This window comes from Schistocerca cancellata, chromosome 1, assembly GCF_023864275.1.
Source record: "Schistocerca cancellata isolate TAMUIC-IGC-003103 chromosome 1, iqSchCanc2.1, whole genome shotgun sequence".
Classification (NCBI taxonomy): Eukaryota; Metazoa; Arthropoda; class Insecta; order Orthoptera; family Acrididae; genus Schistocerca; species Schistocerca cancellata.
Window position 1 is genome coordinate 301,553,290 of NC_064626.1, and position 26,161 is coordinate 301,579,450.

Sequence of the window (26,161 nt, forward strand, 5' to 3'; positions counted from 1 at the left end):
AATGTTTTAGTTGGACCACTTTTTTTGCTTTGCGATAGTCACAAACATATGGCTCACAATTTTAGATGAACATTTGGTAACAGGTAGGTTTTTTAAATTATAATACAGAACGTAGGTACATTTGAACATTTTATTTCAGTTGTTCCAATGTGATACATGTACCTTTGTGAACTTATCATTTGTGAGAACGCATGCTGTTACAACGTGATTACCTGTAAATACCACATTAATGCAATAAATGCTCAAAATAATGTCCATCAACTTCAATGCATTTGGTAATACGTGTAATGACACTCCTTTCAACAGCAAGTAGTTTGCCTTCTGTAATGTTCGCACATGCATTGACAATGTGCTTATGCATGTTGTCAGGCATTGTCGACAGATAGAAATCCAGGGACGTCAGATACGGTGAACGTGCGGGCCATGGTATGGTACTTCGATGACCAACCCACCTGTCATGAAATATGCTATTCAATACTGCTTCAACCGCAAGCGAGCTATGTGCTGGACATCCATCATGTTGGAAGTACATCGCAATTCTGTCATGCAGTGAAACATCTTGTAGTAACATCGGTAGAACATTACATACGAAATCAGCATACATTGCACCGTTTAGATAGCCATCGATAAAATGGGGGCCAATTATTCTTCCTCCCATAATACCGCACCACACATTAACCTGCCAAGGTCACTGATGTTCCACTTGTCGCAGCCATTGTGGATTTTCCGTTGCCCAATAGTGCATATTATGCTGGTTTACGTTACCGCTGTTGGTGAATGACGCTTCGTCGCTAAATAGAATGTGTGCAAAAAATCTGTCATCATCCCATAATTTCTCTTGTGCCCAGTGGCAGAACTGTACACAATGTTCAAAGTTGTCACCATGCAATTCCTGGTGCATAGAAATATGGTACGGGTGCAATCGATGTTGATGTAGCACTCTCAACACTGACGTTTTTGAGATTCCCAATTCTCGTGCAATCTGCTACTGATGTGCAACAGCAGCTAAAACACCTACTTGGGCATCATCATTTGTTGCAGGTCGTGGTTGATGTTTCACATGTGGCTGAACACTTCCTGTTTCCTTAAATAATGTAACTATCTGGCAAAAGTTCCAGACACTTGGATGATATCGTCCAGGATACCGAGCAGCATACATAGCACATGCCTGGTGGGCATTTTGACCACAATAGTCATGCATCAACACAATATTGACCTTTTCCACAATTGGTAAATGGTCAATTTTAACATGGGTAATGTATCACGAAGCAAATACTATCCACACTGGCAGAATGTTACTTGATACCACGTACTTACACATTTGTGACTATTACAGTGCCATCTACCAGAAAGCGAAAAAAGTGGTCCGACTAAAACATTCATATTTCTTTACGTACTACACGAATATGTAAAAAAAAATGGGGTTTCTTATTTTAAAAAATGCAGTTGATATCCGTTTGACCTATGGCAGCGCCAATCTAGCGGGCCAACCATAGCGCCATCTGGTTTCCCCCTTCAAGCTAGACGAGTTTTGTTCTTTGTAGTTTTTTCATTTGATGCTTATTTCGTGAGATATTTGGCCTGATCACTGAATTAGTTACAAACTATTTATTTATTTAACATGTAAAAACCACTACAGATATTCCGATTTGGGTTATGCTATGTCAATGTCTCTGCCATCATGGACAATGATGTGGCTCAGATGAATAGCAAAATTTTGTGCGACTCGCTGAAGTGTCAGAACGTGAATGCTGTCAATGACATCCTGAATGCATGTTTTCAGCTCAGCAATGGTTTTGGAGTTATTTCTGTACACCTTGTCTTTAATAAAGTCCCACAAAAGGAGTCGAATATGTTCAGATCTGGAGAATATGGTGACCAATTGAGACTCATGCCAGTGGCCTCTGGATACCCCAGAATCAGTACGCGGTCTCCAAAGAGCTACTCCAGGACATCAAACACTCTCCTGCTCTGATGGAGTCAAGCTCCATCTTGCATGAACTCATCTTGTTGAAATCTTGTTGAATCAGGGATGATGGGGGTGAAATTATCTTCCAAAGCATACATAGCACATGCCTGTTGGGCATTTTGACCACAATAGTCATGCATCAACACAATATCGACCTTTTCCACTGTGCCATCAAGGAACATCTCACCAATTATTCCACGTCTGGACATTGCACAACACACAATCGCCTGTTGAGGGTGAAGAGACTTCTTGATCATGAAATGTGGATTCTCATTCCCCGAAATACACCAATTTTGCTTATCGACAAACCCCTCCAAATGAAAGTGGGTTTTGTCACTAAACCAAACCATAATGCAAATACTAACTGCGCCTCATACCCCATGGACAACCATGCTGTTTGAAAGTCCTAACACAAACCATTTAGACGTTATGAGAATTTTATTTCATACAGTTCAATAATTGTCACCCTGTAAACAGCATTAAGGTGAATGAGGCAATTAAATTTGTTTTATATAACATTATGAACTGTTAATATAATGTGTCTGTAACAATGAATTTGAGTGCCATATGTTACAAAACTAAACATTAAATATATTTGAACCACTATCAGTATGCATTTCATTAAAATAATCTTACGGTACTGTCTTCCCTTTCTATATCATGTTAATGGTACCTGTTAAGGTGAGACTGTAGTGTGGGTACAGCTCAATGGCTTTGTCTATTACACCAGTATCTTGCAACACTTTCTTCAAATTTTTTGCACCTAGTATCATTCCTCGATGGCCCTGCCAACAGAGAAAATTACAACTGAAATCACTTTGTTTCAGAAATACAAAAGTGTCATGCATTACAATGATAAATATACAGATAGCATTTGATTTGTATATTTATGGATACAAACTTACCATACTATTTTCAGGCAGTTCTGGTATTTCAAGATAGTCAGCTCCAGCTGTAAGGTCAGTGAACACATCTCTCATTGATATAGATCCTCTTATCACAATAACAATACTGCAGGTTTTATGATCAGAAGTAACAAAGAATGGCAACTAGAACACAGAGAAAACAGTATTTATTCATTTAGTTCTGAAAAACTATAGAAAAATATTGAACGTGTAATCATATATACAGCAGAATAATAAACAAGTAAAATTAATAATGAACACACAAACTCTCTTAACATCAGTAATTACAGGCAGGGATTATTCTCAAAAAAATGAATAAATGCTTTGTTAGCACAAATGTAGTTTGTAATAGTATAAATGACTTAATCCTAGTGAGATGTATGTTTATTAATGAAAAATACTGGAGAGATCAGATGATTATTTGAATTCTGGCTGGTTGTTTTTATTATCTCCTCATGGCACAATGATCCAGATGATAGAGTTTTGTCATTTTTATCTTCCATATATTCTGATCTTCTTTGATTTAACACTATACTGATAGATAAGAGCAGTGCTTGTTTTAAAGAGAGAGAGGGAGAGAGAGAGAGAGAGAGAGAGAGAGAGAGAGAGAAGAGGTTCTGGTACTGTGACCAACCCTGGGGTGTTTTTCAAATTTAGACTTCTTAAAATATTATTTTAATGCTTTTCTGTGCAGTGTGAATATAACATTTGTATTCCATTGCTTCAATTGCAGCAGAAGTTCTGTTGTACTACATCTCAAAACCTGCAGTTCTGATTTTTTCTTGTCAGAGGTATCGTTATGAGGTACTGGTGCATACTGTTGTAAATCAAGCACTAGATGAAAGTGTATAAAATTTGAAATTTGATGATAAAACCCCACCATAATCCTTTCATCAGCATGGAAATTGACGCTGTCTTGTACATATTTTACTATACACTTATTCTCGAAGCAAGTGTTTATTGTATAGACTTGTAGAACAATTTGTGTTTGTTCTAGTAGTTCTTTGTGTTCATTTCTGGTATTATGTCAAGTCCATAGTTACATCTGAAAATCTTTCATACCTACTGCTAACTGAGAGAATTTTCTCTCTAGTCTGATTTTTCTTCTCAGTTTTTGCAGATCATTATTCCACACTGCTTTTGTATTTTCAGAGCTTCATATCAAAAGGAGAATTACTCTACCTTATATGCAGTTGCTTTAAATTGCCATTCTCTGTGTCAACTTATTAGTGATAAACATGACCTGGATTTTCATTGAAAGCTCAACAGTTCACATCACTAGAAAGTCAAACACTCTTCTAGGTCATATTTTATCATCATTAGTTTGGGTCTTTAGTACCAGAGCACAGTATATCAGATAATGGTCAGTGACTGGAAAACTTTCTCCATGGCACTATATTTTTCTGTAGGTATTTCTGTTGACTAGGATTACAGCTATATTTGAGACTGTACCTGTTTTATTACATGTATAAGTGTTTAAGGTCTGTTTTGAGAACTCACTTCTGCATTAATTCTTATAGCTCAAATGCTCTACAAACCATTTATATGCCACACTGGAGCATTTGATGACTTATAGTGACCTTCCATAGTATCATGTCTATGATAAGTCAGTTGCTCAACACTACTCTACAATAACCTAAGAGATTTACAGTAGGACACAAGATTTAAACTTATATTCTCTGAAAAAAGTGTCCAGTAACCCTTGATAGTATGCTGGAAAAACTAGAGATAATTAATGAAACAAGTGGCTGCATATTATATACTCAGATGACATTCTATTGATTATAGCTGTAGAAAAAATGGAAACTGCAAAATGGCTTTACTTTCAGTATTTATCAATAGGTAAACTTGTCATCACCTGAAGATTATAAGAATGAAGATAGGAGAAGAGGTATGGGCAGAAGTAAAGTTATGAGGGTTGGTCATGACTGGAAATCCCAGTTGGTAGGATACTTCCCTCAAGAGGCAAAGATCTCAAGTTTCACTCCCAGTTCAACATACAGTATTTATTTGACAGGAAGCTTCAAACCTGAAGTATAGCTTGAACACCACAATGCTTAACTTGGAATGGCCCTGCGCCAGTTACATGGGTGCATGCAGTTTAACAGGTGCTTTTGGCTACAGTCACATCACATGGGAGACTTCAGACATCACTTGTTTCATCCGCAGTCTGCTGTTGTGACACCTTCCAGTGGACCCAATGTGGGAGATCTGCCTTCGCTGCAGGGTGAGTGGCGGTTGATAACTCATTTGCTGCACTCGATGCGCAGGGTCAAAATGGAGGCTGGCTGTCTGGCCTTGCCACCTTCTGTAGGGACAGGTGGCCACTTCTTCAGCAGAGTCTGAGCAGAGACATAGCAGGGGGTAATTACCGGCAGCTCCAGGGGGTAATTACTGGGATCTCCAATGTTACACCCATTACGGAACTCCTTAGGGGAATAGTGTTCTGGGCAGGAAAGAAAGCCAATGTGCACTTGGTATGTCTGCTGAGGACCCTCATCCAAGATGTGGATGAGGACTTGCCTGCGGCCATCGAGCATGTGGAGTATAGTGTTCTGCAACTTACAGCTCACGTCAGCACCAATGATGCTTGTCACTTGGGTTCTGAGGCTGTCCTCAGTTCATATGGGTGGTTGATGGATGTGGTGAAGGCCACTGGCATCACATTTGGGGTGCAAGCAGAGCTCACAATTTGCTGCATTGTTCCAAAAATTGATCAGTGTGCATTGGTTTGGAGCCAAGTGGAGGATATCAACTAAAGGCTTCTTTGACTCTGTGACAGTCTTGGCAGCAGATTTCTGGACCTGTGTTATTGGGTGGAGAGCAAGAGGACACCCCTTGATAGGTCAGGGGTGCACTACAGAAAAGAAACAGATGCTTGGGCAACAGAGTACTTGTGAAGTGAATATGGGGATTTTTTGTTTTTGGCTAGGTGAGAGCTTGAGGTAATCTGACGAACACTCGCCAGTTGACATGCAGACAGCTAAATCAGATCGGGTTCATAGTAAAGACACCTTGATTCTCAAAATGTTGTCAGTAATTTGTTGAATAATTCACAAAAAAGTTCCCAAATTTACTGCCCTACAGGAAATTTGTTGCCCTCAAATTATTCTTGGGACTAAGGGATAGCTGAAACCCAAAGTAAAAAGATCTTAATTATTTATCGAGTCAAGGAACACATATTGGAAAGACAGATTGGATGCCATATTGTCTCTAATGAGATTGATTTTGAATGTGACTTTGAAGTTATCTGGATCCATAAAACAGGTCTCGGTGTTGGGTTTTTTCCTGTCCACCAAATTCTTCTGTGACAGTTATAAAGTCATTCTATGACAGTCCATGGTCAGTAGGGTGAAAGTACCCAGATCATGCAATATTAATTGCAGGTGACTTTAAGCTACTGAGTATAAACTGGGATGGTTATGGATTCACTGCAGGAGGTATGCACAGGCAGTCTTCCAAAGAACTTTTGAACACATTTTCCATCTTGAACAGCTAGTTTGAGAGCCCACTCACTACAGAAATATTTTAGACCCTGTAGCTACAAACAGGACTGACCTTACTGATGGTGTCAGTACAGATACAGGTATTAGTGGTCATAATGCCATCATAGCAATGATGATTACTACAGTGAGATAAATCAATCAAGAAGTCTAGATGAGTATTTTTACTAGAAAGAACAGATATGCAGTTGCTTGCATACCACTTAGATAATGAATGGACATCATTCATCAACCCACTGTGGTTTAATAACAAAATTCAGAAAATGCTGATGAAGTAAAGACTGTTTCACTCCTGGTTTTAAAGCAAACATTCAGATGACAGGCAAAAGTTAGTAGAGATTTGTGCATCTGTAAAAAGATCACTGCACAAAGCATACAACAACTCCCACTGTCATACCTTGGTAAAAGATCTAGCCAAGAACCCGACAAAATTTTAGTCCTGTGTAAAATCACTAAGTGGGTTGAAGGCTTCTAGTCAGTTACTCATTGACCAGTCTGGTGTGGCAATAGAAGATAGCAAAAGGAAAGGCAAAGTTTGAAATTACACTTTTAAGAAGTCATCATGAGGATCATACAAACATACCATCATTTGACCACTGCACAGACCTCCATATGGAGGACCTAGCAATAGGCATCTGTGCCTAGAAAAGCAACTGAAAGAGTTGAAAACAAATAAGTCACCAGGTCCACATGGAAACCCAATTCCATTTTACAAACAGTAGTCTATGGTACTGGCCCCTTACTTAGCTTATTCCAAATCTCTTACCCAGCACAAAGTCCTAGGCAACAGTAAAGTAGCAAAAGTATGTCCTGTGTACAAGAAGAGTAAAAGACTGATCCACAAAATTACGGACTAATACTCTTAACATTGGTTTGCTGCAGAATTCTTGAATGTAATCTCATATCAAATACAATAAAGTTCCTTGAGACAGAAATTCTTCTGTCCACAAATCAGCAAGGTTTTAGAAAGCATCGCTCATGTACTGTTCTCCCATGATATCCCGCACACTATGGATGAAGCCAACAGCAGATTCCACAGTCCCCAATTTCTGTAAAGCATTTTACGCAGTGCCTCCTACAGACTGTTAACAAAAGTTGAGCACACAAAATAGGTCTCAGGTATGTGAGTGGCTCAAAGACTTCTTAAGTAATGGGATCCAGCACTCTGTCCTCTGTGGTAGGTGTTCATCGGAGACAAGAGTATTGTCATGAGTGTGCTAAGGAAGTAGGATAGGACCGCTATTATTCTCCATATACATAAGTGATCTCCATATACATAAGCAATCTGACAGACAGGGAGAGCAGCAACCTGCGGCTGTTTCCTGATGATGCTCTTGAGTGTAGAAAGATTGAGGAGGATACAAGATGACTTGGACAAAATTTCTAGCTGGTGTGATGAATGGCCACTAACTCCAAACACAGAAAAATATAAGTTAATGCAGATGAGTAAGAAAGTATTGTTAAACTGTAAAGGAGGCTGCATACAGAACACTAGTGTGACCTCTTCATGAGTACTGCTCAATTGTATGTGATCTCCACCAGGTCAAATTAAAAGAAGACATTTAAGCAATTCAGGGGTGGGCTTTCACATTTGTTACCAGTAGGTTTGACCAGTATGCAAGAATTATGGAGATGCTCAAGGAACTCAAAAGGGAATACCTGGAGGAAGGTAACATTCTTTTTCAAGAATGATATTGAGCACATTTAGAGAACCAGCATCTGAAACTGACTGCACAATGATCCTACAGCCACCAATGCACATTTCACATAAAATTGCAAGATTTTAGGGCTCAGACGGAGGCATATAGACAGTTGTTTTTTCCTCACTCTGTTTGCGAGTGAGACAGGAAAGGAAATGGCTAGTAGTGGTACAATATACACTCTGCAACGCACCTACAGTGGCTTGTGGAGTATGTATGTAGAAAAAGGCAAACCTTTGTACTTGTAGTTCAGTATTTACACTATTTATTGTCATCTCTTTTGTTCCGTCTAGTTTCCTGCCTATATATCTTACTTCCCATGGTCTTTGACCCCCTTGTTTTGTTTCTTTCCTTCCCAGAGTCAGTCTGGTTTTTATTTCTATATTGACTTCCTCTGCAGATTTCCATTTCCCCCCATTTTAACCTCGCCACATCAAATCACCATCTCTCTTGAGTTACCAGTGACATCAGTCAGTCTAATCATCTAGATGATAATTCACTTAATAGATTCTCACTACGGCTGTGTCAAAAGGAAGCTGCATAATTTAAAAGCTAAATGATTTTTAATCTTATGCTACAATTATAATTACAAGTCTTCAGTTTTCAGTTCTTTCATTCATTCATGATGTTCTGTATATCAAATCAAGAAAAAACTTCAGAGATGTGAAATGAGTCAAAGTATACGTTAAAATAAGTCAAAGACATCATAGAAACTTAGTATGTATAATGTATTAACTATAATGTATCATTGCTCTACTTAAAGCTATTAAAAATTACACCATCTAAATTTAATCAAGTAAATAAGTAAGAGAGCTGCTCCTTTGAAAAAAAAAAAGGTAAGTTCTGCCTCCTTAGTTTCATTTTAAAGCTGCTGTTTATGTGGTATTTTAGCAGCTTAATACTTACTTGAATACAATAGCATTTTGCAAACCAATATTTTTACATCTGTAAATACTGAGTCCTATTTATAGTGCATTATTACTTGTCATACAGCTTTATAGCAAAAAAGCTACTTGTCATGTAGCTAACAGAAATTTTTAATCTGCTTCTAGACACTCAGATAATTTATAGAAAAATTTGAAAACTAGGCAAGTTTTAAATTTCCTTTCAAATTGCTGGTGGTCCCAAATATTCTGCTTTACGATTGATGGGAGCTTGTTGAATATCTCACCACCTGAGTAAATAACTCTGTTCTGAACCCTAGACAAGGAGGCAAAGTCTACATTATGACTGTTTTTGTGTCTTATGAAGTGACTGTGTTAATCAAAATTCGATTGAAACTGCTTTTTATTATCAGAAACAGCAATTGTTAAGGAGTATCTCTATTTGGAAGTGAGTGTCAAAATTCCAAGCAAATTAAAAAGACTTCTTCAAAACATAGAGTTATTTACTTTACACAATATTCTTAGTACTCGCTTCTGCTTGTATAAACACTTTATTTACTTTAGGTTGACTCACAGGAAAATAATTCCATAAACAACAAAGACCTAAAAACATAAAACGAGACTACACTCAGGTCTAAGGTCAATGCACACAATGAGAGGTGCTTTATGATTAGTTATCCAGCTGTACCCCAAGGAATTTCACACAATGTGTCTGTGTTGTGAGTGGTAAGCTGCCTTCCTCATGAACCACTAAATACCACTTTGCTATTTTCAAAGGTGTGCCGTTCATGATAAGCTGATCAGTTGAACAAAGAAACATTGTAATTGATTTTTTTTACCTGGAATAACTCATTTTCAAATGATGCAAACAATATATCTTCTGTGTCTAGTTCAGACATGTACCTTACACCAGCAAAATGGCACAAACAACAATTGTCTTCCCGTATGGTAACAGCCTTCTGCCTAGAAAAAAAAAGGATCATTATTTAATTGAAAAACACTTTATTAATCTTACATTGTTTGCACATCATATTCAGAAAAGTATTTATCAGAACAAATGATCAGAAGTGAGCTATGTTAGATATCATTTTGGTTTTTATTTGTCTGCTCAAGGTCTTTCCATTCAATTTCACTTTTGCAAATCAATAGAAACCATTCTTTTTCAATGATAACCTATAGCAGAATGTCTGCAAAGAATGGAAGTCATATCACAGTTTTAAACTCTGAGGTAAATGAAAATGAGTTTTCATATAGTAAGTGTGATAAAAATGATGACAGAATAACATTACTGGGCACCAAATTCAATGATCACTTCCTCACTGTGTTAGCAAACATTGTTTTGCTAATACATAACCAAATAAAAATGCATTAGATTTGTTTATATCAACAGGATAAGAACTATAAGGCCTTGTCTTAGACTAGGGCCAGAAGAAATGGGCAACTGAGTGCAATAGGTCAATGATGTAGTTTTCAAATGCACTGTAACAGTGTAGCTATCAGTCCTTTAGAAAAAACCATATGGCTTGTGACTCAGCTATGAAAGCTTTATTGTCAATGGAAGGAATAATCACTGACCACATAATTGACATGTTGAACATTGAAATAGTTGAGAGACCAAGGAGGAGGGTGATATGAATGTTGCACAGGTGAGCTAACTGTGGAACAGTCAGATGGAGAAAGTCACACACTGTTTACAGTACAATAGATGGTGCGTGTTGAGCATGGGTGGGTAAGGGGAAGGGGGGGGGGGCAGAATACAGGAATGAGGAGCCCACAGAGAGAATGTGTGGATGTAGATTGATGGAAAGATAAATCAAACAAAAGTGAAGTGGTGGGGAGGAGCTGGAGCATGCTGGGACTTCGGGAAGGGAGAAAGGTGTATGTAGGACAGGCTAGTGGAGATTGATGTTAATCAGTCAGAGATGTAGAATCAGAGATGTATTTGACAAAATGTTCTTGGGTTTTCAGCTGCATGAGGAGGACTACGCAGAGTTTTCAACAGAGCTGTTACATAGTACGACTTCTGTATCATATAGCTCTCACTCAGATGGGTAAGATGTGAGTGTGATGGGGAAGGAATAGAGCATACAATGAGCGAGTGATAGAGATAATTCCTATGCATGCAGGTGAATACTGAGCAGTTAATACGGAGATAAAATAAACAAGAAGCTAGGAGGAAATTGGCCTCATGCAGGGGAGTGACAGAAGAGAGTAAAGCCATATAGGACACAAGTCAATGGTATGTATTCTGTAAATGTAACTAAAGTTAAAAGTAGAGAGAAGTTTGGAGCTGATAAAAGGAAGGTAGGAATGTGCAAAGCCCTGTACATCATTTGTTTTATGACCTAGCTAATAATGTGTCCAAAAATTCAATGGTCGGTCAATTCCATTTTCTCATCCTTTTATTAAGTTAACTGATACATACTCAAATGTCTTGTAAACAAATGCTGATGAAATATACCTAAAGCAAGCACAGCAAGTCATCTTTGGGGTAAGACGACAAATTCCTGTTACTGGATAGCGGTACATCACAAATGGCCACCCATATGAGGCTATGGCCAACTGCAGGAAGTGGTGTGCACTTTCCAGTGACATCCAGCTTGGACAGTCTGCCATTATGTCCTTAGCATCTGTTGACAGAAACAAAGTTGTATTAGCAGTATATAAAAGAAAACATGTAGAACAAGGAAAACAGGGGTTTAAACTGTGCTGTTGCAATAGGTACTGAGAGAAAAAAAGAATGATTCTGATTTTACAAGAAAAACAATTGCCTTATGTTGATTCGTAAGTAATAACATTAAATGCATTTGTACAAGTTGATTTCAGTTTTATTCTTCAGTGGAGATGGATGCAAAGTGATCCACTCATAAAGAAAGGTCACCTAAAAACATTAATATTCTTCTTTTTCTTTACATCACATTCAAAATGGAAGAGATTAATGTAGGGCAAAAGCATGATAAAACTCACAGCTATATAAAGAAGGCATGATTGTCCATATCACACATAAATTAACAAGCAATGATTTCAACAGTAGACTCACCAGGCTGAGAGACTGAGATAAGTTCAAGGTAATACATGACAGATTTTATCATCTGACTTGTTATGATTAGGTTTAATTCTACTGCTTGCTTATTTGATTTTGTATGTGTAGTCTATTAAATCTAAATTCAGCTTAATTTTAAAACAATGAAGTAGAGCAGGGTGTGGATATGGGATCTTATGCAACACTCATGCCAGAGATCATCGGTTAGTATTTTATACATGCTGTATCTGTGTGATACTGTGTAGAGAAATTTATGTGAGGTAGAGTAATGGTTGTAATGCTGTGACTGAGAGTTGACATGCAGTGAAATAAGATACTTTGACATGGATGCAATGTATTGTTAATTTCTGCAGAAAAGTGCAAGAAGAACTGCCAAGCTCACTGCTTCTATTCATCAAGTAAATTTTGTGCAAAGATTATGGTTTTGTAATGTATTTCATGGGGAGGGGAAAGCTATCATTTGTGGTAGGCTTTAAGACAAAAAATGTATTCCATTTATTTTATATTTAACTATTATACTTATGAAATTGCCTGACATACTCAACTAGTCAGATACTTCAAAAATGTGTCCTTGCATAAAAACTATTAAGAATATTTTAAGGGAACAGACTACTGTTCAACATATTTAAGACAAACATATATGTTTACAGCACAGAAGATTAACTTCTCATGGTAAAATAATGTTTGAGGTCTCCAGTAATTATTTAAAAGTCAACTACTAAATCCTTCTAAATTTGATTTTGAACCATTGCAGTTAGAGAATAAAATGGACATTCTACAAATTGCTAACAAACAGAACACAAACTGCCAACTGTGAGCACCAAGCTACAGTGCGTACGGCGAGAGAAGAGCTCTGCCAGTTGACGCGGCCTTGGTGCACGTGCTTCGCACATGCACGGCCAATCAAATCGTGAGCTTTTGTTTACATTACCATGGCAATGCCCCAGTGTTGGCGTAGTGCTGGGCAACTGCTGCTTGCTCATTGCCTGTCCGTGTCGAATACTAGCAACTGCGCTGCCAGCTGTCAGAGCTCTTCTCTCGACATACGAAGAATAGGTGGTGTGGTGGCTAGCAAGACTGGACTTGCATTTGGGAGGAGGCCATTCAAATCAGTATCCAGTCATCCAGATTTAGCTTTTCCATGGTTTCCCTAAATTGCTTAAGACAAATGTCAAGATGGTTCATTTGCAATGGGTATCGTTGTTTTCCTTCCCCATCTTTCAGTAATCCAATCTTGTGCTCTGTCTCTAATGACCTCATTGTCAATGGGACATTAAACTCTGATCATCCTTCCTTCCTTCCAACAGTGAGCAAAACACAAAATTTTGATTTTTTTTCAAATGTTTGCTTACAAATCACTGAAGCAACATTTTAAAAAATTTGAGAATAATGTGTTATAAAATGCAAAGCAATGAAATGACAATTTGTATACGGCCAAGAATTTCAAATGAAACTGAAACAGTGACCACAATGCACCATGAAAACTAATAATCAGTTGAGATCCTTATCCAATAGGAATTTTCACAACAGCCATAGCAGCAAGTTGCAGTTGATTTATTCAAGTTATATGAAAACTGGTATTTGGTTGTAACCTTCTATCCCATTATCCAGAAATTGTACTGTTGCATTCTGTGGATGAGTCAGAAGTTGTCAAATATTTAATGCTCATATTTTGAAGTCACAGTACATGAGGAAGTTGTGAGTAACTTTAGGACTCATTTCAACCATTACTCACATCAGCATTTACAGTCTGCAAGATATTGTTCGTTGAAGCACATAAAAAATAGCCAAAGTTATTGCAGAGCAATAGGTTGATGAAAATTGTTAATATTGTCTCATGAAGTGTGATGATGGCTATAGTGATTACAAAGATACAGTGCAATGTCACTCTTCAATGAGTTCCAACCAGCAATAGATGGTAGGTGAATGCAGACTGTGGTATCGATGATACCAAAACATAAAGATTGTCTGAAAATGGGAAGAAGGAAACTGAATAAATGAAAAAATTACTGTGGCAGTCATCACTAGGCACAAGGCATTCCCGAATTAAAGAAGGAAGATGAAGCAGGTATTGGCAAGTAAGGGAAAATTGCAGTTTAGCTCATTCTTACATCATCAAAATGGCTAACAAACAATATGAAGGAGTTGTTTCCATTTGGTGAAGGCAACTGAAAAGGATGGAGACTACAACTTTGACTTCCCAGATGAACTCATTGGAGGAGGAGTTGACATCACTGAACAGAGGCTAGATTGTAGTCCATGTCAGCACTGGAACCAAATGTTGAACAGGTTCATGTAAATGACAAACCACTTTTAGGGATCAATGACAACATATGAACTCAACATGGGAGGTTCAGCAAGCAAATAAAATGTCTAACACATTTCTAAATATGAATATTGTAATTTGAAAGGGGAGATGTGTCATACAAATGTGTAGTTCTAGCAACACTGATGATGGCCTTATTGAAGTAGATCAGGGACACATTTTTATTTTTTTCCTGAACATGTATAACAACAACAACAACAACAACAATAGTAATAAGAATAGTAATAATGAACAAATATACCCGAAGTTTTTATTTGTTATTGAAACTATGGCAGTGGCCATTTTAAGATTGTGAACCTCTGGCCCAGAGTGAGCAAAATGACCTTAATTTGCTGGCTGCTCTCAGCACATGGTGCCCTTGTGTTGCAGGTTGAAGTGCAACTGTCAATATAAGAGAGTTATCTAATGAAGTAACTGATACTGGGAGTGGAGAGATACACTTTTCAGTTGTACTATGCAGTACCTATGACGAGTACTCAATATATCATATTTTTATTGGTTAATGGCAATTTGTTCCTTCCTTATGTGTTTTAAATGCTATTTAAGATCATTTAAAGTAATTTAATGGCTTGTAGACAGCAGTGTCATCATCTAATTTCATGTACCAAATTACAAAAGTGTAGAAACCAAAAATCTAAGTAAATATGTTGCAGTTCAGACTATTTTTTCATTTTAATGTCAATACAATTATTTAAAGCAATATTTTGGCTAAAATTTCCATCACAGTATTTTCAAAAAAATAATATAAAACATGATGGCTGCTTATTCAATATATAAACAAATCAAGTATTTATGACTTTAGAAACCTTTCTGCTCATAAATTAATAGAGCCTTAGTCTTAGAATATATATAAATTAAGGCAATTAAGAACTATAAATACTTTGTCTGTGAAATTAATATTTATTTGCCTATATTGTGATACAGAAAAATATGGTTTAAATTAAAAATTTAGGTTGCTTTTCTCCAATCTTGAATGTGTCCAGTCTTATGAAATTAATATTCATAATTAGTTGTTCAGATATATAAATTTATACATTTTTGGATAGAAAAAATAATTCAAAATTATCATCTCAGAGTTTTTGCTTGTATACAGAATATGTAAACATACAAAAATTACATGAATAGTTAATTTTCCATTGTAAGTTTATTAATATACTGATGGTAATGGCATGTACAGGGTGTCCAAAAAGACTTTCCCTGATTACATAAATTGATAACTCAGGCTAGAAGTAAGATACAAATATGAAACTTGTGTTGAATTGTTTACAACTATCAAAGTTTTTTTTCTGTTTTAGGTTTGCAGTACATAAGTAGTGGATGAGATGCAGTGCCCAAGAAGCCATGTTAACCAATCAGGAGAAGGCACAGTGTGTCCTGTGGTACCATGAGACACGATCACCAACCACAGTGCAGAGACACTTCCAGACAACATTTGGAAGGAATCCACCTGATGTCAGGAGCATTAAAGCCTGGTATGAGAAGTTCAAGAACACAGGATCGGTTACTGACCTTCCGAGGTCTGGTCGACCAAGAACCTCAGCAGACAGGGTGGAAGCTGTAAGGCAGTCTTTTCTGTGAAGTCCGAAGAAATCGGTGTGCAGGGCCTCCCGTGAATTACAGATGCCAAAAATCTCTCTCCATGACATTCTACACAAATGTTTATTGTTTCATGCATACAAAGTGCAAATCGTTCAGGCCTTGTTGCCCAATGACAGTACACGTCAATATGACTTATTATCGCGCCATTATTCTTCGCTGAGGCTACCATCACATCTGCGGCATATCTGGACATGTTGCAACCGTATGCTGTTCCTCAGCTGCTTCAGTATCACCCCAATGTCTTGTTTCAGCATGACGGTGCACCGCCTCATTGGGGTTTGGACGTCCGTGCCTATCTCGATATGACCTTTCCTGGGCGATGGATTGGTCATGATGGGCCAATGGTTTGGCCTGCACACTCTCCTGACATAACCCCATAAGAATACTTTTTATGGGGTTATGTCAAAGATGAGGTCTACCGAACACGTGTACCAGATCTTGAAACCCTGTGGCAACGGATAACCACAGTCGTTGAATCGATCCTTCCAGTGATGTTGGCTAATGTGTGGACGGAAATTGAATATCACCTAGATGTGCTATGTGCTACCAAGGGTGCTCATGTGGGAGCTTACTGATGTGTGAAAAAAACTTTGATAGTTTGTAAACAATTAGACACCATTTTCATATTTGTATCTTATTTCTAGCCTGAGTTATCAATTTATGTAATCAGAGGAAGACTTTTCGGACACCCTGTATAACAACTGTTACTGTTATACAATCATTTAAGCATCAATGGCAAGTCTGTTACAGAAGAAGTTTGTCTATGATGTTTTTGATGCACAATCCATGTTAGCCTATATTGGAAAAACATGATGTGGCATGAAAGTCACAGTTTCATTTCATAGTTGGTATAGTTTCCTGAATCCTTCATCAAAATATGACAGTGTGAGAGTTGTGTGAGGTAAGTATTTAAAAACTTTAAATGTTTCTCCAATTGTTATATGACGTGCTATTTTACATCATCTCATGATGTGTGTGTGTTTTTTTTAATTTATAACAATGTTCAACTACATATTTTGCTATAAATGGGAGGGTGTGTCACAAGTATTTTTCTATCAGGTCAGCAGAGTTCAATTTAGCTCAGTTATTTCAATGTTACATATATCATAATTACAACCTATCATTATGATCTGTGATGCAATTGTTCTTTTACTTGTCCCTTTGTTCCACATCTGCATAGGGGTGGCTGGTCATTAATGGATTTTTCATTATGGGGTGACCAGATGTCCTTCCTGTTGCCACCCCTATGCCCCCCCCCCCTCCCCCAGTATGGAGTTGTTCATATGATATTCATTGGACTGTTGCCTGTAAACACATGCCACATCAGCGCTCTCGGATGCAGTGATGTGGCTCTGTTGTTGTTCCTGCATAGTGATTTGTGAGGATGGAAAAATCAAAGATTCGAGCAGCGATAAAGTATGGCATAAAGAAAGATATGAGAGCAAAGGGCATTCATGCCAATTTTCCTTCGTATTCAACTGTTTCCAAGTGGAAAAATGAATTTAAATTTGGTCGGGAGAGCTTAGATGACGATCCGCGCAGTGGTCAGTCAAGATGTGTCACTACTCCAGAAATCATTGCAAAAGTGCACAAAATGGTCATGGAGGATCACCGACAGAAAGTGCATGAAATTGCTCATGCTTGCCAGATGTCATCTGAAAGGGTATATTGCATTTTAACTGAAGAATTAGAAATAAAAAAATTATCTGCAAGATGGGTGCCATGACTCTCGACGTTGGTCAGAAATGCATGAGAATGGACATTTCAGAACAATGTTTTGCCCATTTTAGGAGAAAAAAACAAGATTTTTTGCTCCAGTTTATGACCAAAGATGAAACTTGGGTGTACTACTATACCCGAGAGACAAAACAACAGTCAAAGCAGTGGAAACATACTGCTTCTCTGCCGCCAAAGAAAGCAAAGACAATTCCTTCGGCAGGAAAGGTCATGGCATCAGTGTCCTGGGATGCGGAGGGGATTCTGTGTGTAGATTATCTCTGCACTGGGCAAACAGTTACTGGAGAAGACTATGCTAACCTTCTTGACAAATTGCAACAAAATATACATGAAAATACGCCAGGTTTAACAAGGAAGAAAGTCATCTTCCATCAAGACAATGGGTGCCCACACACATGTCATTGCGATGGCAAAATTACAAGAACGAAGGAAATTTTTTTTTGGTGGATGAAGATTCACTTCAGACAAAGAACTGATAGCTGGAGTTGACAACTATTTTGCAGGCATGGAGGAAACTCATTTTCGAGATGGGATCAAGGCACTGGAATATCACTGGACCAAGTGCATTAATCTACAAGGAGACTACATTGAGAAATAAGAAAAGTTTCAGTGATGGAAGTAATTTTTTTCTATTCTGTTCTGAGATATTTTCAAACCACCCTCATAAATATCTGCATGTAGTGTTATTCTTGTGAAAGTGTGCAAAAATTTTCTAAATGTTTGCAGATTGATTAATCTGGCTGGACTTGGGTACCAGTCCAGTATTTACCTAGTCAGGTGTGGTAAATCACCTAAAGCCACATCCAGCTTTGTCAGACTATTGGTGGATTTAATCTGTGGCCAGTACACCTCCCCATCCTGGAAGTGGCACTTTAACTAATGTAGCTGTCTTGGTGGGTTAATGTGTAACACACCAGTTTCACAATTATGTACAACTTCTCAGTGAAAGCTATGACAGTGTGCTGACCATCAATGTGACTATCTCTAGGTACTTTTTTTTCCCTTCCCTTTGTAATATCTCTTTTTATTCGATGAATTATTCTGATACAATTCTACCCTTGAATGATGTTTACTAATTTTCTATCTTCATACTCGCAGAATCTATGCGCAAAGTAGTTTCATACAATAGCTATGCCATGAGCGCATAATTATTCTTTGTAGTACTCTCTCTGGTGGTTGTTAGGAAAAAAAAAAAAAAAAAAAAAAAGAAGCTTCCGGGATTGTCTTCATGCCAATTAGCCTGAGCTTGGTTTGAAGAATTGTAATCTGAATATTGAGATTTATGACAAAAGATAACAGAGACGAACTGTACGATTAAAAGGGAAATATATATATATATATATATATATATATATATATATATATATATATATATATATATATATATATATATATATTTAATAAGAAAGATGATGAGACTTACCAAACAAAAGCGCTGGCAGGTCGATAGACATACAAACAAACACAAACATACACACAAAAATCTAGCTTTCGCAACCAACGGTTGCCTCGTCAGGAAAGAGGGAAGGAGAAGGAAAGACAAAAGGATATGGGTTTTAAGGGAGAGGGTAAGGAGTCATTCCAATCCCGGGAGCGGAAAGACTTACCTTAGGGGGAAAAAAGGACAGGTATACACTCGCGCACACACACACACACATATCCATCCGCATATACACAGACACAAGCAGACATTTGTAAAGGCAAAGAGTTTGGGCAGAGATGTCAGTCGGGACGGAAGTACAGAGGCAAAGATGATGTTGAAAGACAGGTGAGGTATGAGCGGCGGCAGATTGAAATTAGAAATTAGCGGAGATTGAGGCCTGGCGGATAGCGAGAAGAGAGGATATGCTGAAGGGCAAGTTCCCATCTCCGGAGTTCTGACAGGTTGGTGTTAGTGGGAAGTATCCAGATAACCCGGACGGTGTAACACTGTGCCAAGATGTGCTGGGCGTGCACCAAGGCATGTTTAGCCACAGGGTGATCCTCATTACCAACAAACACTGTCTGCCTGTGTCCATTCATGCGAATGGACAGTTTGTTGCTGGTCATTCCCACATAGAACGCTTCACAGTGTAGGCAGGTCAGTTGGTAAATCACGTGCGTGCTTTCACACGTGGCTCTGCCTTTGATCGTGTACACCTTCCGGGTTACAGGACTGGAATAGGTGGTTGTGGGAGGGTGCATGGGACAGGTTTTACACCGGGGGCGGTTACAGGGGTAGGAGCCAGAGGGTAGGGAAGGTGGTTTGGGGATTTCATGGGGATGAACTAAGAGGTTACGAAGGTTAGGTGGACGGCGGAAAGACACTCTTGGTGGAGTGGGGAGGATTTCATGAAGGATGGATCTCATTTCAGGGCAGGATTTGAGGAAGTCGTATCCCTGCTGGAGAGTCACATTCAGAATCTGATCCAGTCCCGGAAAGTATCCTGTCACAAGTGGGGCACTTTTGGGGTTCTTCTGTGGAAGGTTCCGGGTTTGAGGAGATGAGGAAGTGGCTCTGGTTATAACCTGTGGAAGGTTCCGGGTTTGAGGAGATGAGGAAGTGGCTCTGGTTATAACCAGAGCCACTTCCTCATCTCCTCAAACCCGGAACCTTCCACAGAAGAACCCCAAAAGTGCCCCACTTGTGACAGGATACTTTCCGGGACTGGATCAGATTCTGAATGTGACTCTCCAGCAGGGATACGACTTCCTCAAATCCTGCCCTGAAATGAGATCCATCCTTCATGAAATCCTCCCCACTCCACCAAGAGTGTCTTTCCGCCGTCCACCTAACCTTCGTAACCTCTTAGTTCATCCCCATGAAATCCCCAAACCACCTTCCCTACCCTCTGGCTCCTACCCCTGTAACCGCCCCCGGTGTAAAACCTGTCCCATGCACCCTCCCACAACCACCTATTCCAGTCCTGTAACCCGGAAGGTGTACACGATCAAAGGCAGAGCCACGTGTGAAAGCACGCACGTGATTTACCAACTGACCTGCCTACACTGTGAAGCGTTCTATGTGGGAATGACCAGCAACAAACTGTCCATTCGCATGAATGGACACAGGCAGACAGTGTTTGTTGGTAATGAGGATCACCCTGTGGCTAAACATGCCTTGGTGCACGCCCAGCACATCTTGGCACAGTGTTACACCGTCCGGGTTATCTGGATACTTCCCACTAACACCAACCTGTCAGAACTCCGGAGATGGGAACTTGCCCTTCAGCATATCCTCTCTTCTCGCTATCCGCCAGGCCTCAATCTCCGCTAATTTCTAATTTCAATCTGCCGCCGCTCATACCTCACCTGTCTTTCAACATCATCTTTGCCTCTGTACTTCCGTCCCGACTGACATCTCTGCCCAAACTCTTTGCCTTTACAAATGTCTGCTTGTGTCTGTGTATATGCGGATGGATATGTGTGTGTGTGTGTGCGCGAGTGTATACCTGTCCTTTTTTCCCCCTAAGGTAAGTCTTTCCGCTCCCGGGATTGGAATGACTCCTTACCCTCTCCCTTAAAACCCATATCCTTTTGTCTTTCCTTCTCCTTCCCTCTTTCCTGACGAGGCAACCGTTGGTTGCGAAAGCTAGATTTTTGTGTGTATGTTTGTGTTTGTTTGTGTGTCTATCGACCTGCCAGCGCTTTTGTTTGGTAAGTCTCATCATCTTTCTTATTAAATATATTTTTCCCACGTGGAATGTTTCCCTCTATTATATATATATATATATATATATATATATATATATATATATATATATATATATATATATATATATATATATATATATATATATATATATATATATTGCTCCTTCATACAAAAGGTGTGTATTTGACATTTGAGAATTAATGATGTTCATCGACATATTGCGTAGTTGTTAATCAGAAGGGAACTTCTGAAAGACTGGATACGAACCTGCATTTAATAATCCAAGAGCTCCATTACTTCTTCGGAAGGTTAAACTTCATCAAAGCCAAATATCCGCTTGATCTGAGGTTTCCCGACTGATTATACAACGCTCCCAAAAATTACAAGGCAGTTTATTTGTACAGATTAGCAGACTGCCGCAAAGCACGAGCCTCCAGAGAAGAAGAATCATTGCCCGATTTCATTCTAACAAGTAAAATTTCTGAATCATTTTGAGTGAATGAGCTATGACTGTGTTTCGTATTATGAATGACTGATCGCTTGAATGAATTGAGAGCTACATAATCACGTAGATAGGAGGAAAAATTACACCTTCATTTATAATTATCTATGTTAAATCTAACTGTGTGCTTCTGGGTGTTCTGACAAGTCATCATTTCCATGTTATGCACAATATTTTGATGACTGCCTCAGCCATTTGTTAATCAATTGCACCAAGAAAACATGAGAGATTACATTAAATTCCTTTCTCTCTAGATTCATTTAGTTAGAAAGGATTAAAATTAGTTTACAGCAAGACTTCTCTAGGAGAGTGCTGTGAGCTGCACAACCAAATGCATTTGACAAGTCACAGAAAATATCTGTAGGTAATACAGGGTGTCCCACTCAAACCTCCCTGATTTCAAAGACCCAGGGGAAAAAAACCACATTAGATACGACAATGAAAAATGCTCCACATCGTAGAGCATCTCAAAGAATTTATTTATTTATCATTAATATACCTCTACATGTGAAACACTTAGCAGGAAGAATATCAAGTCTATATTCAATTTCTTGCCAAGTTCTTTGTAACATTTCCTCTGTTATTGTTGCAATTGCATTAGTGATACAGTGTCGCAATGTCGGAATATTGTCCACCTTGGTAGCATACACACGGTCCTTCACAAATCCCAACATGAAGAAATCAAGTGGCATACTGTCAGGTGAATGTGGTGGCCAGGCAATGGGTCTTCTGCAATCGATCCAATGATTGGGAAATTTCCTATCCAGTAACTTGCGAACAGCCGTTGACCAATGCAGCGGAGCTCCATCTTGTTGAAAAATGATGTTGTGTTGCAAGTCTTGTATCTGAGGGTACACAGACTGCTCCAACATGTCCACATACACTGACTCATTCACTGTTTGTTCCACAAAGAAGAACGTTCCAGTAATCCTGTCGTGCATTAGCCCGCACCAGACTTTGAGTTTAGGGCTATAACGAACATGTTCAACAATAATGTGCAGATTTTGTGAACCCCAAATATGAACATTATGCCTATTAATCCTTCCTGATAGATAACAGGTTGCCTCATCTGAGAATAAAATCTTTCCAGGAAGCTGGCATCCACATCAATACGCTGCAGCATATCCACAGCAAACAGTTGTCGGCATGGTTTGTTATTTGGCGTCAGATGTTGCAGAATTTGCACTTTCTAAGCACACACATACAAAGATACTGGTGAAATGATGCAATGTTGATCAAGGTACATCAAGTTGCCTAGATGCTTGATGAATTGACTTACATGGGCTTCTGAGAAACGTTTGTCTGATGTACTCCACTTTCTCTTTTGAAACTCCATAATGTGCACTGCCAGAATGTTTCAGAACACTTCCTGTTGCCAGAAACTTCCTATACCATTCCTTAATTGCTTTCACATCAGATGGATCACATTCATACACACAACAATAATTTCTTTGCACAGTAATCAGCGATTTTGTTTCTACAAACCACACTACTGCGTGTGCTCTGCTGTGGAGTCACCATTGTCACTTCATGCGACCATGCTGCACTCTGGCAATGATACTTGGCACTTCTGATGCAGGAATATAAATTCTTTGAGATGCTCTACAATGTGGTGCATTTTTCATTGTCGTATCTACTGTGGTTTTTCTCTCCTAGAAATCAGGGAGGCTTGAGTGGGACACCCTGTATTTTCTCATTTAAATTTTATGTAATCTGGTTTGTGACTGACACATGATGTGTTCTTTGGAGACACCCTTTCAAAATCCAAAAATGTCTTATTTTGAGGTAGTGTGTCTCAATCCTTGCATAAATAATCTTTTCTGATACTTTTAAGAAAGAGGTGAGTGTGAGACAGATCGGTACTTATTAATATCTTACACAGAATACTGCCTCACTTGCACACATGATGTATTTTGAATATCGAAGCATCCATTATTGTAAACAGGTCATCAATAATTTGTAACATGCAAGTAAATTAAACAGGGTCAGCTTTACAGTGAGTAGAATCTATTTTTTCCTTATATTGTTGATATTCCAGCCGAGAAATTCCATTGTTTAAACTTAGAAAGTGTTATGGCATAAAGTCAAGTGCCAGCACAGTGGTCAGGAATGACAGGGAAGAGAAGGCTGTGAGAAGAAGTCAGCCAATAGCACACTGACCGGACCTCCCTCCAGGACAACAATGTGAGCAGTCGCCCCGATATGAAGAGGACATGAGTGCTGCAACCGACTGGTGATAGCCCAATTCTATAGTAGTGTCAGCATGACCCATTTCTATAGTAGTGACAAAGTGACCCAGTTCAATAGCAGCATCAACTGTAGCAACTCACTTTTACTCTCTATGTAGCACAGACTTGGCATTGTCTATATTGAAGAAGGTCGATTATTTTGTATGTCGCCCTTTGCTTGTGGCACACCTGTGTAGTTGGAAAAGTTAAGTATTGTATCTTCTTATTGTGATAAAACTCATTAATACAATTTGTTTGCATGTTTGTCTAGTGAACCAAGCCTTCAGGATTCCTAGACACCACATATTTGGTGACGAGAAGGTGAACAAACACCAATGTGACAACCCTGTGCCTGGCTACCACAATTTTTTTTTTTTTTCTGTTGTGTGTTTTTGTGTTTTGTTGGCACCTCAATTACACCTTGTCTTTTCATTGTAGGAGTGTGTTTATGTGTTTTAACTGTTTTTTTGCTATTCAGAAATTTTCTTTGCTTGTGCGCTTATTTTTCTTGCTTGCACTGTCTGTTCACTGCACTTGCCTATTCCAAAATGAGTAACCCAACTATCCCATCCCTGCTCAGGCACCATAGCTGCAAGTGATAGATGCAACACAGCTAACACAAATGTTTCAGTTTCAGATACTAAACACAGTACAGCAGCTACTCGCCAACCAAACACCAATGCTGCACCACAGGCATCAACTGTAGCCCTGAGTGCCATACCACCTTTTCACCAGTTTAATGAAAAAGAAGAGGAATGGCTCAAGTGGTTGTAACAGTATAAAGCCCACATCATTGCTCTCAATGTATCAGGTACTATGAAACTACATTACTTTTTGTCAACAGTAAGAAGTGCAGTCTTTCACCTCATTCAGAAATTGTTTCCTAATGGCACTCTGAGTGAACATTCCTATATCAGATTCTCTAACTAACTATTATGACCAGCAAGTGAATGTGGTGGTAGATAGGTACCATTTCTTTCATTGCAAGGAATGGTCAGAACAAACTTAACATGAGTGGGTAATAGGTCTGCAGAGTATGATGAGGAAATGCAAATTTAAATGTACTTGTGGTGCTTTATGTTCAGATGTTATGTTGCATGATGTGATGATGTAAAATGTAACTGATGTCAAACTTAGAGAACAGATTTTGAAACAGTCAGATCCATCCTTTCAGCACATAGTGCCAATTCTAGATCAGTATGATTCAAATGCCATAGTGGCCAATTTGAGCAACCACTAATCTGCTGGGTTGAATCATCCCTTGCTAACGACTGGCCCAGTAGGCAGCAACAGCATGCATGCACCAAGTTACATGAACAGGTCTGTAAACAGGTGAACAGAATTAAGTCACACCCTCAGTGCTATTTACGGCACAAATGCCAAGATTGCCCATCCAGACAAGCACAGTGTTATGCTTGTGGCAAGAAAAGTCACATACAATCCATATGTTTGGAACGGAACAAACATAGGAATTCGCCCCCTCTCAAAAATCTAGTCACAGGGCCCATGTAATCAATGCAGTATATTCAAAGCCTACTATGGGCATTAGCAACCCTAGTAAGCAAACAGTTTCTTCAGTGCAATGCCAGTCCAACAAACCTTCCGCTGCAGAGTGAAAATCTCATTCTGGAAACTTTTTGTTCATTTGCATCTTAGTGGAAAATGGGTGAAATTTCAGTTGGACATGGGTGCCTCTGTTACATTGCTGAATTGTAATACGTATGAAGTATTAGGCTCCCCACACCTGTCTAAAACTAGCATGCACCTGATGGTTTATAATGGACAAGGAATTCCCATTCTCAGAAAATGTACTTTGCTGCCATGTATTGCTCACATACATGAACTGTGACTTTCACTGTGCTACAATCACTGTGCTACATTTCCAGGGGCAGATGTGGACTCTGACCACAATCTATTGGTTATGAACTGTAGATTAAAACTGAAGAAACTGCAAAAAGGTGGGAATTTAAGGAGATGGGACCTGGATAAACTGACTAAACCAGAGGTTGTACAGAGTTTCAGGGAGAGCACAAGGGAACAATTGACAGGAACGGGGGAAAGAAATACAGTAGAAGAAGAATGGGTAGCTCTGAGGGATGAAGTAGTGAAGGCAGCAGAGGATCAAGTAGGT

At 38.8% G+C, this 26,161-nt stretch overlaps 1 protein-coding gene across 3 annotated transcripts in view; it reads right to left on the minus strand.

Moving 5' to 3' along the window:
• The window catches only part of LOC126172270 (diacylglycerol lipase-beta-like), an 828,807-nt gene that overhangs the window by 60,871 nt on the left and 741,775 nt on the right, over positions 1-26,161 (minus strand). For all 3 annotated transcript variants that reach the window (XM_049920867.1, XM_049920868.1, XM_049920866.1), the window contains 4 exons: positions 11,423-11,591; positions 9,801-9,924; positions 2,875-3,018; positions 2,643-2,754 (listed from right to left, as the gene is read on the minus strand). In XM_049920867.1, coding sequence (XP_049776824.1) covers positions 2,643-2,754; positions 2,875-3,018; positions 9,801-9,924; positions 11,423-11,591 — 549 coding nt within the window. The remainder of the gene's footprint in view (positions 1-2,642; positions 2,755-2,874; positions 3,019-9,800; positions 9,925-11,422; positions 11,592-26,161) is intronic.